Raw genomic sequence first — 18,760 nt, forward strand, 5'->3', positions numbered from 1 at the left:
GCTCAATTTCAGCTTCTTTGATCCCTCCCTCCCTTTTCCCTGGTCAGTTTCACTAGGCTCTGGGGGGAATTGAATCTATTGATGCTTCCCAAGGCGATGCTACCTAAGCATCAGGGATCTGGAGAAGGGGCATTTTCCCTCCTTCCCCCCTTTCCCTGTTGCAGAGGATGACACTTCTTTAGGAGCCGGGCATGAGGGGTGCTAGGTATCTGGCCCTCCAGCTGCTGCCTCGCTTCTTGCTGAAGGTCTCTGTAACCTTTGCAAACTAGAGGGAGCTGTGCATGCGAAAACCTTAGGGCCAGGAGGAGGAGGCGAAAAACCCTTTGACGTATCAGGAGCAACGATTGCAAAGAGGCTTCCAGACCTTCCAGCCACCGATTTTTTTTTTATCTCCCGCCTTTCCCCAAATCATCCCCAACAACCGCATCCAAACTATGACCGGCTTCCTGAAGCTGCAGCTCCTTCCATCCTTCCTCCCCAAAGTAGCCCGCAGGTCCCTGAAAACAGGAAAGAACTGATGGATGCAAAAGGCTGAAAAGTCTCTTCCCACTCCCGCCCCCTTTTCTTTGTGCAGTTGCCTTGCAAAAAGCTACTGGTGGTGGTTGGAGATCACGGTTGCGGTTGTGTTGTGTTTGCAGCTGCTTTCCTGGATCCTGTAAAGGAGACGAGCTCTCAAGGAAAGCATCATAACAACCCTCTCAAAATCTAACAAAGAAGAAAGCTGTCACTGGACTCTTCCAAGCTAGACTTTTGCTAAAGTTTTCCAGTCCTGCTTTTGTGAATGTCTCTTAAGAGGGAGGAGGTTTGATTATTATTATTATTTTTGTAAGATCCCTGTTTATTTGGGCTTTGGAATAAATCACTGTCTTTCCCCCCCACCAGAAATAAAAACTGAATGATGGATGTGTGCCAATGTGTACTGGAGATTGTCTTGTTTTTCCAGGAATTGCGTGTATGAGGGTTTGACACTTCAGCAACCTTAACTGTAAACCAAGGAAGTTTCTGGTGGTGATGGGAAATAAATATATACACAGCTTCGTATCTGACAAGAAAATGTAGCTGGGATGCGATTCCGTTCCCTGGATCTCTTAAAGGATTCTAACTGGATAGACAAAGACTTAAAAGAACCGCTGGTTATATATTTATGTATTTAAGAGGAACTTTGTAAAGGCAGTTTTTAAATGGACATTAATGTGCCTGGCTGGTGTTTGAACGGATGAGGTGTTCATTGTCTAGGGTTGTTTGGGGTTTTTTTTTAAATGTTTCTTTCCAGACCATAGGAAATTGTCTTTGCGGGATGCTCTATTGTTGCTTAGATCTGATCGTTCCATAATGAACTGGTAAATTTCTTTTCTCTCTCTTTCTTTCCCCTTTAAAAGCGCTAATGCTTTGTAAATGCTCGGTATCGCAAATCCGTTTTAGGGATTAAAACCGATCTCTTAGAAAGACACTCTGGAGCTTTCATTCGAGACAGGTTTTTGGCTGCATGTGTCTATTTTTTGAAGCTTAGTGCAGGGGAGATGACATTTTTTTAAAAAAGACTTTTTCTCCCCTCAATTTTCCATTGCATTTGAACTGGTAATAGATTGTGGAAACCTTCCGTGATCCAACCCCCACACACAGATCTGGTTTGATGTAAGTATTTTATTTCATAGGGTCTATAGGATCTCCAGACAGGAGTGTGTTGCTTTTCGTTTGGCGTTAAACACCTTTGAAACCCTCTTCTTTTAAAGGGAGAGAGGACATTTCATTTCCAACTCCTGGAGAAGCTCGCTCTGGGATAAGACATCAGTCTGAGACATAAACATTGGAGACCTCTTGATGCGCAGGGTCTCCTGAAAGGAAGATGAATGACGCCCAATTTGGATTATAAATCATGGGGACCCACTAAGGCTTATCTGATGGCAGCTTGAGAATTCTTCCCAACCCACTTGTTCTGCCCAGAGAGGTCGAGGTTTTGTTGTCAGGCTGGAACAAATGGCCAAGTGGCTGAAAGATTACTTGAGTTTTGGGAGCAGGAGGTCTCCTCCACAGCCCCCCAAGCCCGACTACACGGAGAGTGAGATTTTAAAGGCTTACAGAGCGCAGAAGAGCCTGGATTTTGAGGATCCCTATGAAGACAGTGACAATAAACTGGAGCCGGATCCTGGGGGGTCGGGCTCCCCAAATACGGCAGCTGCTGGTGGCTGTGCGGAAGGGAAATACACCTCCCCAAAACACAGGCTTATCAAAGTGGAGTCCAAAGCTCTGTTGGCGACGGCTGCTGAGGAACTCAAAGGCGGGCAAGAGCAGGTAAGTGCTAGGAGCAAGGGGATGTACTGAGCAGGTGTCCTCCAGGGGTCTGATCACACTCAGGCCTGGCCCTCTCGGCCTGCGGTCACATCAGATCTCTCATGCTAAGCAGGGATGGGTCAGGTTGCTGCTTGGATGGGGTTTTCCGAGGTGCTGCATGCAGTGGGATGGGTGATTCAGTAACTGGTGCACTTTGCTCTGAGTCAATGCTGTTCTGGCCGTGGTAGGGTGCACCGTGCGGCGGATGATGTCCAGCTGACCCTGAACGCTTAGCCTAAGAGCTGGCATGTTGGGTTCGGCCCAGCAGCCTAACCAGAGGCCCACCCTGGTGAGGACGCTGGGCTTCCCTGAATTCACCCTGATGTTGCAGTTAGATTCAGCATTGTTCACTTCCTGTCCTACAGTGCTTTGCGGTGAGCTATTATGACGAAACAGCTGCTGGTTGCACCCAGAGGTGGCTGCATTTTGGCGGTGTGTGAAATTACTCCCCAGGGGAGAGTTTGCTGAGTATTGTGGGATATACCCATGAACTGGAGAAAGGAAGGAGGGAGGGGAGGAGAGGGCCACAGCCTGGGAGCGTCTATCATGGGGCTCCATGGGCAGTGACAGATTTCAAGCGGCGGCCACGCTTTTCGGTTTGTTTCACCTTCTGGCAAGAAACGTACAATAAATGATCCTTCCTGACAGCATCAGGGAAAGAGCCGACTTGCTGGTTTCATAGCTCCGGAAAGGAGGACTGGGGCCCAGGAGATCTGGAGTTGATTCCCAGCTCCGACCTTGTGCAAGTCCCTTCCCCTCTTTCAGGTCACGGTTTTCCATCTGTAACATGGGGCTAAAACGAAACGCCTTCCTTTGCCGCACCCTGGGTCTGTCTCGTCTGGTTAGACTGTACACTTTTCAGGGCTCGCTGCGCGTAGGTGCCATGAGGCCTGGTCTCATCTGGGGCGTCTCGGTCCTCCTGGAATCCCGGTCATTATTAATGCTATGTAACACTTTCCCAATGGCATTTTCTGTATTGTTCCTCTGACAGTCACTGAACCTCATCTCTCCAGCCCAGCTCCATCCATGCTAGTCCTCCGGAGCTGCCCATGCAGAGAGCATGCTGAGCTCCACGGGGGGACGAGGGGGGAAGCTTTGGAGCATTGCTCAGGGTATGCCTGGGGTTGTCCAGCAATCACTCCTCCGTGGCCCATTCTGGGCATGTCAGTGGGGCAGGAACAGCGATAGGCTATGTCTGTAACGGTCCTGGATCAATAGGGTTGCAACCTGCTGCACTCAGTGGTCCTCTTTGGAGCAGTGGATCCATGGACATATTATTCTGCCGCTGCGTAGGGGTAGCTGTGCCAGCGCCTGCCCATGCAGGTCGTGCCCATGGGCACCGAAGCGGGGACACCTCTGCTCCATTCACTAGACTCTGGACGCATCCTTTCCATTCTCCGTTGAACGGTGGGCTCTAATGTTACATGAAGGAGATGGGGGACGCTGTGGGTACGTCTACCCTGCAGTCAGGAGGTGCGGCGGCGGGACATGTAGCGTACCCCAGTGAGCATAGCAGTGAAGCAGAGGCCCAGGTTAGCTGGTTGAGCACATTCCTAAGGAGCTTGTACCCAGGATTCTATATTTAGCGAGCGAGTGTGGACAAAACCAGCTTGCGTATGTCTCGTGATTGATGGGTAGACATAGGGTACAGAGCGGGGATTCCAGTGGGTGGCGCAGGGGAGTGGGGAGGCAGGACTCCTGGGTTCTCAACAGGCTGGGAGTGCTGCCAAAGGAGAGATCAGCGCTGACCCCTCTGTCCGGGTCACAGATGGCGGGGATGGGTGTGCAGAGCCCTCGGCCAGTAGGATGGGCTGGCTGTAACACGGTGCAGCAGGCTAGGGGATTGTCAGCACATTAGTGAGCTCACGGAGGAGTGTGTGAAATCCAGACTGAAGCGCAAGGCGGTTGGCAGGCTCAGCTCCATGCGACTGCTGCTGGGATCGCAGGTTCCCGCCCTTCTTAGCACCCCTGCTCTCAGCCTTGACATGAGGCAGGCAGAGGTGCCGATGGCCCAGAGGGATTTTTCACACCTCTCTCCACATGCACCCTCTGCATTCCCACCGCCTGTGTTTGGCAGTAGCGCGTTCCGGTAGCCCCATCCCAGCCTGCCCAGCGATCGCTAACGAACCCCGCTGTGGGAGAGGTCAGTGCTGCTTTCCCCAGGGGGAAGTGAGGCCCAGGGAGAGGGGACGTGACACGGCAGAACTGGGATTAGAACCCCCGTCTCCCCACTCCTCCAACTCGCCATAATTAAAGCATCCGCCATAAATTCCCAGCTTCAGCCTCAGCCTTTGATGGTTAATTCATTGGCGACGATAAGTGGGCGACATTTAATACCAGGAGCGACTGTGCTTCGGGTGCCAAGCTCCAGCCACCCCAGGCCAGAGGATTTCTGAGCGAGATCAGGTGGAGGGGTGAGCTGGGAGGTCGCTGTACCTGGCTTATGGATTCAGGCCATCAACAACAGACTGCCAGCTCACCTAACCCACACCCGGATCGTCCCCGTGACCCTGTAATGCGGCTGTTCTGCAGGAGGGCTTGGGCTTGAGGGCCGCTGCAGGTTATGTCACAAGCCGTTAGGAAGGTGAGCGACTCTACAGGCAGAAATAACCTAGATCTGACCTTGACTGCATGAGATTCCAACCAGCCTGGGTAACAAGCAGCCAAAGGCTGGCAGGGGGAGGGGGGCTTAGGAGTGTCCTTTGAGTGGGTTACACGGAGGAAGAAAGCCCTCATTTGTTAGAGGTAGCTAATCTGCCGTAAGACTAGCTTAGCAGCAGCGTGGTCTAGTGGTGAGAGCAGTGAGTTGGGGCACCGGGGGGGGTCTATTCCTGGTTCTGCCACTGCCCTGTCACGTGACCTCGGGCAAATCCCTTCCCCTCTGGTGCCCCGTCCATCCGACCTCTTTCTGGGCAGGGGGGGTGTCTCTCACTTTATGAGCATGCGGTGCCCAGGGCAAGGGGGCCCTGATCTCGGTTGGGATCGCCAGGCGCTACTGGAATAATATGTTTACATGATAGTTCCTTGGTAAGCCTGACACCCCCTAAGGCGGGTACGTCGTGCCCCCCCCACTTTGCTGATGGAGATGCGGACGCTGTCTGTGCTGCAGCTGGGGAGGTGTGATTGCACCATGTGTGGACATACCTGAGCTAGATTTGATCTAGCTAGCACGTACAGCCCCCACTGAAGCTTGCGCTGCCAGTTCCTTTGCTGTTGGTGTCTGACCTGGCTAGATCCAAGCTAGCTCTGGCATGTCCCGGCCTGCTGTGATCACACGCCCCGCCTGCAGTGCGGACCTACCCTGAGACTTGCCCACAATCGGGGCCTGAGCTAGGAAGAGGAGCCAGGGGTCATACACCAGCATTGACTCTGGAGTGACTCTGATTACTGCTGATTTACGCCAGAGTACATGAAAGAGGACATCAGGCCCCGTGTTCTTACCGTGATAATATCCAGCATATTTCTGCTCCCCCCCTAAGCTGTTCCTTGACCTTGTCTGTAGTGTCCTTGGGGCTGTTTTGATTCCCTTTTGAAGTGGGCCACGTGTTCCTCTCTGCTACCGGTCACCTTGAGTTCAGAGACAGTCCCTGCTGGATGCTGGCCTTTGCTGGCCATACTTCTCACTGGGGGGGTTGTTTTTCTTTAACTCTATCAGTGAAGTTGTTGCACACACACACTTTACATTCAGGCAGCGCCTTCCATCCCAAAGCATGTTACATATCCGGGAAACACTCACCCAGCACTGAAATGCAGCCACCTCTGGGGTGGAATGCAGCAACTGTTTTAACAGCGCACAGCAACACTGCACAGGGATCACTCATCCACTGCTGAAATGCAGCCACCTCTCAGGTGAACGGTGACAGCTGTTTAACAGTGCCTCTGCATAGGGCTCACTCACCCAGCACTGAAATGCAGCCATCTCTGGGCTGGAACATGGCAGCTCCAAGAGCACACAGCAACACTGCGCTATAGTCCAGGGCAGGAGGTGAAAAAGAAACCAAACAGTCATTTCCCCATCTGGAATTTGACCAGGACACAAGGGCTAATGCCTTGCCCCTGGCAGAGAGCTCCCTGGGGTTTGTAATGAGCACAGATGCTCAGCACACTGGGGTTTGATAACTCATCTGAAAAACGGCTCCTCAGTGCCCCATGGGCAGTGCTGACTCAGTAGGAAGTGCATGCACCTCTCCTGGTACCCCTGCCTCTTTTCCCACCCAGGCCTCATGCTGCTGGTGTGAGGAGATCAGCAGGAGGTGCTGTGATCGTTCAGGCTCGTGCCCTTTCCTCACAGTAGCTACAGATGCCAGTTCTCCTGCATCCGAAATTCCCAGCTCAGTTGCCATTTACTCTGTCTCCCCTGATGAGCAGCGGTATCAGCTTCTGCCTGTGCCCTGCGAAGGGGCAGGTGCCCCCGTGCCAATCGGACGGCTCCCCCATCTCTGATCCCCGGCTGCCAGGACCTGTCCCCCTACTCGCTGCCCCCGACAGCGTGTTAGACGCGCTCAAACAGCCCGCAGAGGAAATGTTTTGAGAGCTGCAGGCAAATGAGACAGGCGCGAGGAAATTGCCTCTTGAAGCAATTACCCTATTTCTCCCCTTTTGTGTCTGTGAATTGAGCGCTAGGGAATGAGGGGGATTGACAGCGCTGCGGGCCGATGTTTTCTTTATCCACAGAACGAGTGCATTCTGGGCTGGCACAGGACAAGACATGCATGGGTACACACACACACACACACACACACACACACACACACTCAAACACATACACACTCACACACTCTCACACATGCGCGCACACACGCGCGTGCACTCACACGCGCACACACACTCACATGCTCACACACACGCATATTCACGCACACACACACACTCACACACACACTCTCACTCACACACACTCTCTCTCTCTCTCTGTCCAGTCTGCATGCCTATACCCTCTGACCTGGCGGAGCGGGGAGAGCGGGCTCCATCCTGCTGAGGCTGGCAGCGACGGCAGCGCTAAATGCGTTCTGCCAGCTCTGAGATCACCCTGAGACCAAATAACGCCCTGCACTGAGCAGCCCCCAGAAGGCAGCTTCTCCCAGGCCTCCCTGCCCCAGCCTGGATTCAGACCTGAACCCCAGAGGTGGCAGGCTCCAAAGCCGCATGGCCACGCAGTCCCGCTGCTTTCTTTGCTTTCCATCGCCTCTCCACCCAGGGCGTAGCACTTCCCGTCTCACACTTGAGCCCGCTTGCTGCCTGTCTGCCTTCAGAGACGTGGGATCGGCTGTGACAAAGCTTAGGCCAGATCTTCAGTGGTATTTAGGAGCCTAACTCCCAGTGGGCGGATCTGGGTCTTAGCAGGGCTGGTGCAACCACTAGGCAAACTAGGCAGTCGCCTAGGGTGCCAAGTGGTTGGGGGCGCCAAAAAGCGGTGCCCTGGCTCGGCAGGGAGGAGCCGCCTTCCGGAGGCACCGGAGAGCCAGAGTGTCGGCTTGCGGGGGTGGTGAGCCCCAGCCATGGAGGAGCCAGCGCGGTGCAGGGGGGCAGCAGCCCTGCAAAGGCGGTGGTGCCGCTAGTGGGGAGCAGCCGCGCCCGCCGCCTCTCCTGCCCAGGCTGCGGCGCGGCACCCCCCCCCCCCCCGGGGCTCCTGCAGGCTGCAGCAGATGCATGCGGGCACCGGCCCCCATGTGCCCCCCCAGCTTCCCCCTCACTGCGCTCAGGCTCTGCGGCTCCCGGGCATGTGAGCCGCCACCGCCGGGGCGCGGGGCCCTGAGCCTGCTCCGGGAGGGGTAGCGGCGGCAAGGGCGGGCACTGGGCCGCAGCCTGAGCAGGCTGCTGTCCCCCTGCGTCGCACCGGCTCCTCCATGGCTGGGGCTCACCACCGCCACAAGCCGACGCTCTGGCTCTCCGGTGCCTCCGGAAGGCGGCTCCTCCCTGCCGAGCTGCTGCAGCGGCCCAAGCCCGGCAAAGCCAGTGAGTGGACTCGGGGCGGGGGCCGCCGGGGTGGGGGGGGGGGCTGTGCACCCTCCAGGGGAGTTCAGGGGGCGGGGAGAGGGGGAACCTGGTCTGGGGAGCAGCCCCTGGGCAGGCTGGCCCCTGGGGTCTATAAAGGCTTGTTGGGATTTACCCCCAATGAACCGATGTGCGGGGGGGGGGGGGGTGCAAGGTGGAAGTTTCACCTAGGGCGCAAAATATCCCTGGGTCTTAGTGCCTTCCTTCTCCATCACACTCTGCAGAGATCCCCCAACAAACCCACGGGAAGCATGTGAAAAGCAGGCAGGTGTCACGAGCCCCGTGTCACCGATGGGGAAACTGAGGCAGGGGCTTGCCCGAGATCACGTAGAGAGTTGGTGTCAAAGCAGGAAGTAGGACTCAACGCATTCCAGGCTCACATCTCCTCTCCTTCTCTCTGCACTTTTCACCTGGCCTCTGATGAGATGAGCTTGCTGGTGGCCTCGAGTTCGGGCTGCTACCTGGCTCTGACCGGATTCCTAGTTTAACTCCCATGTCCATAGGGAAATCATAGAATGGTAGGGCTGGAAGTGACCTCGGGAGGTCACCGAGTCCAGCCCCCTGCACTGAGGCAGGACCAAATAACCCTGTTCGTTAAAACCCCAAATGACGGGGAGTCCACAACCTCCCTTGGCAGCCTGGTCCAGAGCTTCACTCCCCTGAGAGTTAGAAAGTTTTCCCTAACATCTCCCTGGCTGCAGATTAAGCCCATTGCTTCTTGTCCTACCTTCCGTGGACATGGAGAACAATTGGTCACCGTAGTCTTTATAACAACCCTTCGCATACTTGAAGACCGTTCTCAGATCCCCGCCCCCCAGGCTTCTTTGCTCAGTTTTAACCTTTCTTCATCCGGGTGGACACAGTGAAGTCTGTGTGCTGGGGGAGAGGGACTCCTGCTGATCAGTGCCCCGGGCTGGTTCCCCGGGCCGCTCCTGCAGCTGGGGCGTTTGGGTGCCGCTGGGCCTGGCCCTGCCCTTTCTGCGCTGAGTGTAGCCTCCTGCCCGCAGGGCGATGGCGACAGCGAGTACTCCGACCCCTTCGATGCCCGCCGGGAGCAGCCAGGGGACGCCGAGGAGATGGTGCCGGAGAACAACGGCTACATGGAGCCCTACGACGCCCAGCGGGTGGTGGCAGGTGAGAGACACCAGGGCAGGAGCAGTCTCCAGGGGGACTCTGTGCTGCATGGTGCTGGGCACGGAGGCTCCCAGCTGCGACTGAGCCCGGGGTCTGGGGCAGGGCCTCTCGCTATCACTGGGGGACCTGTGCCCAAGGGGCAGGACAAGGCTGTTATCAACTCCGCTGCCTGGCTAGCTAGCCCCTCGGGTGAGTGGGGGGCACCCAGTGCACCCCCCATGCCCATGGGCACCAGGCACCCAATGTACCCCCAGGCATGTGGGCACCTGGCACCCAATCTCCCCCTATGCCTGTGGGCACTTGGCACCCAATCTCCCCCCATGCCTGTGGGCGCCAGGCACCCAATCTCCCCCCATGGTTATGGGCACCTGGCACCCAATGTATCCCCATGCATGTGGGCACCTGGCACCCAATCTTCCCCCATGCACGTGGGCACCTGGCACCCAATCTTCCCCCAGGCACATGGGCACCAGGCACCCAGTGTATCCCCATGCATGTGGGCACCTGGCATCCAATGTACCCCAGGCATGTGGGCACCAGGCACCCAATCTCCCCCCAGGCACATGGGCATCTGGCACCCAATGTACCCCTCATGCACATGGGCACCTGGCACCCAATGTACCCCCAGGCATGTGGGCACCAGGCACCCAATCTCCCCCCAGGCACGTGGGCACCAGGCACCCAATCTCCCCCCATGCACATGGGCACCTGGCACCCAATCTCCCCCCATCCACATGGGCACCTGGTACCCAATCTTCCCCCATGCACGTGGGCACCTGGCACCCAATCTTCCCCCAGGCACATGGGCACCAGGCACCCAGTGTATCCCCATGCATGTGGGCACCTGGCATCCAATGTACCCCAGGCATGTGGGCACCAGGCACCCAATCTCCCCCCAGGCACATGGGCATCTGGCACCCAATGTACCCCTCATGCACATGGGCACCTGGCACCCAATGTACCCCCAGGCATGTGGGCACCAGGCACCCAATCTCCCCCCAGGCACGTGGGCACCAGGCACCCAATCTCCCCCCATGCACATGGGCACCTGGCACCCAATCTCCCCCCATCCACATGGGCACCTGGTACCCAATCTCCCCCCATCCACATGGGCACCTGGTACCCAATCTCCACCCATGCACATGGGCACCTGGCACCCAATCTCCCCCCAGGCATGTGGGAATATGGCACCCAACATCCCCCCATGCACATGAGCACCAGGCACCCAGTGTTCCCCCACCCCCCATGCATCTGTGCACCTGCTGCCTGGCACCCAATCCCACCATGTATATGAGCATCTACTGCCACCCTCCCCACCCGCTCGTCTGCACCTGGCCTCCTGCTGTCTGCCCTCAATGCCCTGGCACACGTCTATACACGGGCTCCTTGGCCCTGCCCAACTAATCCCCTTTCGCTGGACTCCCAGATCTCCAGGGCAAAGGCGACTGGGAGGGCCGGTGGGGGAAGAAGTGCCAGCAGGGGCTGCAGCTTTACGACACCCCCTATGAAGAGCAGGAGCGAGACCCCGAGGGCGGCCCGGCCAGCCCGGCCCGCGAGAGCCGCCTGCCCCAAGACGACGAGCGGCCGGCGGACGAGTACGATCAGCCCTGGGAGTGGAAGAAAGACCACATCTCCCGGGCCTTTGCAGGTGAGTCCCGCCCCGTTCCGCTGAGCGGGCAACGCCCCAGGGAAGGGCCGATCTCTGTGGGGAGGGGAGCAGGGAGACACGGGGCTCTGCTGGAGCCCAGGGAGGGGGATGGCTCTGGGGCTAAGCCTCAGGTGTGGAATTCCCAGGAAGCTCATTCTGCCCAGGCAGGTGGCTTCAGCTCCAGGCCTTTCCTGTGGGGAGCCCTTTCCAGCAAGATCCTGAGCCCTGAAATCCCCCCTGCTCTGCCTGAGCGTTAAACACCCCAGAGCACTTTCCAGTAGGGTCAGGGCTACAATCCCCCTGACCTCCATGGGGCTGTGTGCCCAGCTGATGCCCCGGGTGGGTTGCGTGTCACTGGGGTTGCAGGCCCATGGTGCTTTGGGATCCTCTAGGGTGAAAGGTGCCATCGGGATGTAATTTTTAACACGGGCCAGGCATGGGAAGCGGCCCTGCTGGTGCCAGAAAAGGGAGAGAGTGCCAAAGGGACTCTGCACAACCCCCTGATCCCGGCCTGGCGCCCCGGCCTCCTGCCCTGCCCCGGCGCAGCAGCGGGAGATGGCGTCAGAGGGAAAGGATGTGGCATTACTAATGGCACCTTAAAGGCCCATCACGCCAGGGGCTCTAGTCCAGTCCCAGACAGGCTCCATGGGGTTACAGGCCCCTGCTGCAAAGAGGCCACAGGCACAAGCTCTGCCATCTTCCCATTGGCTTCAGTGGCCCAGTGAGCAAAGTAATGTAACTGGGCGATGGGGTGCGGGGTTCCCCTGAGGCTGAGGGGTGCTGGGATCAGGCACAGAGTTTGGATTCAGAGCTCCGGCGTCTGACGTTGTTTGCTTGGGTTCCGAACGAGCAGGGTTCCGGGCGCTCAGCGTCCCCCAGCTCGATGGACGCGTGGGCAGATGGGCACCGGGGGACGCAGGCTGAAGCTAAGAGGAATCTGACTGAGGAAGGGTTGGGCCTGACTGAGGCTCTGCCCACCAGGCTAGGTACGGGGCGGGGGTGGCATTTGTGGGGCAGGAGTTCACCCTCCTTTGGCCCTGGACCAAAGATACTGGCTAGAGACGGGAGCAGTGTCCTCCAGGTACCCAGGTGTGGGGCCTGGCTACTGACGTCAGTGGGGGCCAAGGCTGCTGCTGGGCTGAAGAGACTATGGCTCACTGGGAGCGGAGGGTGGAGCCGGCAAGGGGGACTCGGAGCTCAGCTGAGCTTGGGGCCAAGACCGCGGCCCGACCAGGAGCAGCCTGCCACCTCTCCCTCCCCGTGTAACGCATTTTTCCCCCCACCCAAGCAGTGCAGTTCGAGAACCCCGACTGGGAGCGCCCCTCCTCCCTGAACAAAGAGCGCCGTCGGCCGCCGAAGCACCTGACGGCAGGCCCCAAGCACGGCCGATCGCAGAGCCCGGAGCGCAGCCCCCCCGTGGCCGAGCGCGTGGACCCCTCGCTGCCACTGGAGAAGCAGGTGTAAGTCCCAGGGGCGGGCAAGCCGGGCAGCTGGATAGCACCAGCGTCCTTTAGATCCACGGTTCCCTGCCTGCTCCGCTGCCCTAATGGCAGGCCAGACAGGGCGGGAGCTGAAGGTGTACCACCCCCCAAGCCAGCCACGCTGGGTGCAACTGTGGCCAGAGCTCTGAGCCCATAATGCATTCGTCCCAAGGTGCACTGGGGCAAGGCGTGCGTACGGGTCATTGGTCAGAACACAGCGCTGAGCTCAGGAGCTTTGAGTCACTAGCACCGTCACATGCCACGGAAACTGTCACAGGAGGAAGGAATTCCCGGAGGAATTCTGGGAGTTTGACCTCTCTCCTCCCAGAGGATGGTTTGCAATCGCCCCACAATGCACCACAGATCGGAGCACTGCTGGGCATTCTGGGATACGTGCCCAGAAAGCACTGCTGCTACCACACCTGAACATAGGGCCAGGGTCAGGGCCCACAGGGGGCAGGTATTTAAGTCATTCCAGAGGGCCCCGTGCGGACAGGCCTGGCTTGCGTGTCCTGCAGCCCAGGTGATTGCCGCAACAGGCTCCACCGTCGGTCACCCTGTGTCTTGGGTGGTCATTCACACCAGGGCAAAGGTTGTGGTAGCGTGTTGCTCCCACTCTCCACTGGTGTAAAAGACATCATGAGGTCCAGGGGGATGGAGAAGAAGCTTTATGGGTGGGACGGGGACAGGGGGTCGTGCGCTTGCCAAGATAACATGGACCTTGCCTGCAGCGTGGCCAACCCCAAGCATTCAAAGTTCCTGAGTCAGGCCCCCAAAAATCATGAGATGGCCTTGAACAATCCTGGGATTAAAAACATGGCAGTTCTTTCAATTTACCTTCTTGGTTCTGAGCTTTCAGGGTGCTCTTGGGTTGCGTTTTCAGGCTTTTCTCTGCAACTAGAAGAGCTAGAAGCCCACTTAATCTTTTAAAGGAAAGCTGAGATTCTCCTGTATTCACGTGACTCCGGTAGCTTGGGATTTGAGAAAAGGCAGGCAATTAAAAGAAGGTTTGTGAGGAGGGAGGTTCTGGAGCAGCCTCCCAATAGGAGGAGTAGGGGAAACCAACCTAGCTAGTTTGAAGATGGAGCTTGCTAGGTTTATGGCCGGGATGATACGATGGGGTTGCCTGGGATAGCAGGGGACTGCCCAAAGACGTCTAGCCCTGTGTTCTACATTCCTAAAAGCAGCAGGTATTGCGAGGCTGATGGTGAAATTGTGAGCACTGGCAGCTCTGTGTCTGCCGCTGTGTGACCCTCTCCCTTTCCCCCCACCCCAGGTGGTACCACGGCTCCATCAGCAGAGCGGACGCCGAGACCCTGCTGACTCTGTGCAAAGAAGGCAGCTACCTGGTGCGGAACAGCGAAACCAGCCACCATGACTACTCCCTGTCGCTCAGGTGAGACGCCCGCTCTCTCTCTACCCCCCAGCCTCTGCGGAGAGCTGCTGTGCCGGCCGGGGGATTGTCTGCAGGGGGGGTACTCGCGCACTGCAGCTCTATGACCCAGCCACCTGGAGCTTCCCAGGTGGGCGGTCATTAATTAAACTGGCACCCCCACCAGGGGGAGCTGTTAGCCCTGTTGCACAGATGGGGAAACTGAGGCACAGAGCGGGGAAGGTCTGGTTCCCAGTGGTGAGATATTGGTAGAGTTGGGTAGAGAACCCAGGAGGTCTGACTCCCAGGAGGGTTAGGTGCAAGTCGGTAGCTAACTCCCATAAACTCCTTTGAAAGTCCCAGGCTAGACCACACTACAAGGTCCAAGCGTAGAACCCAGGAGTCCTGATTCCCACTCCCCTGCTCTAACCACTAGACTCCCCCTTTCTCTCCCTCTCACTTCCCAGGGCTCCCATGACACCTCTCTCTGGAGGTTGGAGCGAGAGCTCATGCCCACGGTACGTGCGTGGGAGAGAAAGCAGAGAGCGGGTGTGCCATGGCCTGCGCCCTGTTGGCGTTGTGGTGGGGAGGGGAGCGTGGGGGGTTGGGGGTGGGAGAAGCTGGTTGCCTCTCGCCCTGCAGGCCTGGGAGGAGATGGAGGTGGGGGCTGCAGAAACTGACCTCAGAGGAGAGCCCTTCACTTCTTCCAGGTGCTGGTGCATCGCAGGCCGCGGGGGGCTGGTGGGGTTGGGCAGGCGCTGTGATCGCTACATTCCTGCCCCACTCCCTGGCACTGGGAGCCAGATCTCCTGGGACACGTGGTGCCTTGTGTTGGGGCATCTCGACTCCTGGAGCCAAGGGGTAGATGTGGGTGAAGAACGGAGGCATTGAGGGGTGAAAACATGGCGTCGTCAGTCACTGCCCCAAGGGCCAGAGCCCACCTAGGAGTGGCACATTTCTGCTCTCCAGCCCTATAGAGCCAGCCCTAGTGGTGCCCTATGGACGCTACCTTCTCCTGGAGGCTTTTGTTTGTTTTAAACCTGCTGCCTGTTGATTTCGTTGGGTGACCCCTGGTTCTTGTGTTATGTGAAGCAGCAAATATTCACACTTATTCACACCTATAACACTTATTCACACCTATTCATTTTCTCCACACCATTCGTGATCTTACAGATCTCTATCACAGGGGGTCTCCACCTTTGTCTTGCTACGGCCCCCCTCAACATGCTCTAAAAACGCCAGGGCCCAGCGGGCATAGGGGCGAACTCGGGGCTCCGGGCCGGGGGGGACCCTTGGGCATAGACATACTTTTACTTCTATTTGGGGGGGCAAGGGCTGGCAGGGCTCGAGCCAGCTCCGCACAGCGGGGTCCAGGGAGGGAGCGTCACCTCCACCCCCTGACTCACTCAGGAGGCCAACCAGCCTGTCTGGGTTGTGGGGGACACAACCAAAACATATAACTCAAAGGGGGGACTCAGTTCAAAAGTTTGAAAACCGCTCAGGGTGCAGGGAGAGGTGTAGCTAGGGGCTGTGTGTGGACAGGGAGTAGCTAGGGGCTGTGTGTGGGTGACGTAGCTCAGGGTGCAGGGAGAGGTGTAGCTAGGGGCTGTGTGTGGACAGGGGGTAGCTAGGGGCTGTGTGTGGATGACGTAGCTCAGGGTGCAGGGAGAGGTATAGCTAGGGGCTGTGTGTGGACAGGTGGTAGCTAGGGGCTGTGTGTGGATGACGTAGCTCAGGGTGCAGGGAGAGGTGTAGCTAGGGGCTGTGTGTGGACAGGGGGTAGCTAGGGGCTGTGTGTGGACGAGGTAGCTCAGGGTGCAGGGAGAGGTGTAGCTAGGGGCTGTGTGTGGACAGGGGGTAGCTAGGGGCTGTGTGTGGACGAGGTAGCTCAGGGTGCAGGGAGAGGTGTAGCTAGGGGCTGTGTGTGGGCAGGGGGTAGCTAGGGGCTGTGTGTGGATGACGTAGCTCAGGGTGCAGGCAGGGGGTAGCGAAGGGCTGTGTACGGGCAGGGAGTAGCTCAGGGTTCAGGGAGAGGTGTAGCTAGGGGCTGTGTGTGGGCAGGGGGGTAGCTCAGGGGGCAGGCAGGGAGTAGCTAGGGGCTGAGTACGGGAGGGGGGGCTCCCAGTGCAGCTTCCAGGTTCAGCAGGGGGGGCGCTGGGGCTCCCGGCTTCAGCCCCCCGCTGCTCCTGGCTTGCAGGGGGGAGTTGCTGGCCTCAGCCCCATGCCGATCCCGGCTTTGGAAGTTTGGGGGGGGCGCCACCTTCAGCCCCGCACTGTTCCCGGCTTCGGGGCGGGGGGCGGGCTGCTGCCTTCAGCCCCACGCTGCTCCTGGCTTCAGTGCTGGGGCTCGGGGCACCAGGTTTCAGCCGCGGAAAGGGCTCGCGGACCCCCAGTTGAGAACCGCTGCTCTATCATATCCCCCCTTCGTGGTCTCTTTTCCAAGCTGAACACTGCCAGTCTTTTTCATCTCTCCTCCTACAGGAGCTGTTCCATCCCCCTCATCGTTTCTGTTGCCCATCTCTGGACCTTTTCCAATTCCAATCTCGCTTTTTTGAGATGGGGCGACCACATCTGCACGCAGTATTCAACGAGTGGATGTACCATACATTTATTATCTATCCCTTTCCTAATGGTCCAAATATTTTGTTTGCTTTTTTGACTGCACCTGCACGTTGAGCAGATGTTTTCAGAGAACTATCCACAGTGACTCCAAGATCGCGTTCTTGCTGGGCAACCGCTAATTTAGACCCTGTCGTTTTGTATGAATAGTTGGGATGACGTTTGCCCAAGTGCATTGCTTTGCATTTATCACCATGGAATTTCAGCTGCCATTTTGTTGCTCAGTCACCCCGTTTTGTGAGATTCCTTTGTAGCTCTTCGCAGTCTGCTTTGGCCTTAACTACCTTGAGTCATTTTGTATCATCTGCAAATTTTGCCACCTCACTGTTCACCCCTTTTTCCAGAGCATTAATGGATAAGTGGAACAGCCCTGGGCCCAGTACAGACCCCTGGGGGACGCCACTGTTTATCGCTTTCCATTCTGAAAACTGACCATTTGTTCCTACCCTTTGTTTCCTGCCTTTAAACCAGTTACTGATCCATGAGAGGAGCTTCCCTCTTACCCCATGTCTGCTTAAGGATGGGCGAGTGGATTTGTGCAGGAGGACCAGAGTCCAGACTCTTGTTCCCAGCTCCTGGTGAATGTGTGGTCTGCTGGGTTAGCGTAGGGGAAGGCTGGACCCCAGAGTCCCCCCTTGTCCTGGGACAAGGCTCCTGTTCCTAGCTCCGGGAGGGGAGTGGGGCCCAGTGGTCAGAGCAAGGGACTGGGAATCAGCATCCTGTAAGCTTAGGCCCTTAAGCTTTCCTCCTGAGGCGGGTAAGTTTTTAAGTCATCCCTGGAGAGCCTTGGATGGGGGAGGGGCAAGAGGCCTGGTCTCCTCTCCCCAGGATCCTCCAGGCCCTTCCCCGGCACACGGGCGCAATCCCCCCGACAAGTAGCTCCCCGTGAACTCTCGGCCTGGAACATCTGCTGCTTATTAGCGGCCGGCAGGCACATCAAAGGGCCGGGCCGGCGGGCGCTTTGTCGGCTGTCTGTGCACAGAGTGAGCCGCGCGGCCTGGGGAGCAGCCGGCATGAATATTTCATCGGGTTAATCGCAGCAGCATGCTCTGATCCCCGGCAGGAGCCCAGGGCCCCGCTCCCCCCCGCTGCGCGCTTTGAAATATTTATCCCCGCACAGGGCTGGGGCTGGGGTGGGCTCTATCTCTGCCCCCAGCCTGGCTCCAGATAGCAGAGCAGCCGCTCTCCTGGCTGGCTTGGATCACGCAACCTGCCAGGGTGCTCAGGGATTCCACAGCCAGCAACACTCCTGCACTGGGATCCGCTGGCCTGGAGATAGCGCGGTACCTTGCTCCGATCCCCAGACAGCGTGGCCAGGCGTCACTCCCGGGCTCTGTTGCTGGGGCTGGTTTGCTGGGACGGTGAGCGAGTGGCTTCCCCTTCTCTGGGGCCTCAGATTCCACCACTGAGCAATGAGGAGGAAGCTAGTGTGGCGGATCCCATGGCCAGCCGTGACTGCACGTCTGTCGCCATGCTGAGTACCATGGCTACTTGGCAGCAGCTGGGCTAGAACTCAGAGCCTCCTGCTCCAAAAACCACCGGCTGTTGCTGCTTCAGATAAGGGAGAATCCCCAGCAACCACTAGCAGTATAGGCCCTATGACACACAGCCGAGCAGCTCTGCTTTGCATGACCATATCTCCCTCTAGTGGCTGGCCGCAGCAAAGACAAGAGCTCAGGGCCAGTGGGGTTGCTCCTATGCGAGGGGATGCCCGTTGCTAACGCTCTTTCCCCTTTGCTTCCATCCCCAGGAGCAGCCAGGGCTTCATGCACATGAAGTTCACCAGGACCAGGGAGAGCAAGTATGTGCTGGGCCAGAACAGCGCCCCCTTCGAGAGCATCCCCGAGGTCATCCACTACTACACGGTGCAGGAGCTGCCCGTCAAAGGGGCCGAGCAACTCTCGCTGCTGTACCCCGTCGCCGTGCAGACCCTCTGACCCGGGAGGCGCTGGGTGCTTGCTGACCACGAGGAAGGGCTGGTCCGGCCCCAGCCCAGCCCCCGGGGGCGAATGGGGCTGCATGCTGCGTGCCCGGCCGTTTCAGCACAGGGGACTCCTGCTCCAAAGCAGCAGTGGCAAGTCGCTCTGGCCGCAATGCTGCGTCCAACGCCCTCCAACCCCTGCGTCCTGCTCTGGGGGGGTGGCCTTTGTCCTGGAAGGTCCCACACAGGGACAGGGTCAT

General features: G+C 58.0%; 1 protein-coding gene across 1 annotated transcript; it reads left to right on the forward strand.

The window, feature by feature from the left end:
• The first annotated feature begins 1,977 nt into the window (after positions 1-1,977).
• SHD (Src homology 2 domain containing transforming protein D) lies at positions 1,978-18,516 on the forward strand. The gene is made up of 8 exons (XM_065422231.1): positions 1,978-2,282; positions 6,304-6,316; positions 9,333-9,459; positions 10,886-11,107; positions 12,399-12,459; positions 12,505-12,567; positions 13,865-13,984; positions 18,330-18,516. The coding sequence occupies exons 1-8, from the start codon at positions 1,978-1,980 to the stop codon at positions 18,514-18,516; spliced, it is 1,098 nt and encodes a 365-aa protein (XP_065278303.1).
• Positions 18,517-18,760: the final 244 nt, after the last annotated feature.

The sequence above is a fragment of the Emys orbicularis genome, chromosome 24, assembly GCF_028017835.1.
Source record: "Emys orbicularis isolate rEmyOrb1 chromosome 24, rEmyOrb1.hap1, whole genome shotgun sequence".
NCBI lineage: Eukaryota > Metazoa > Chordata > Testudines > Emydidae > Emys > Emys orbicularis.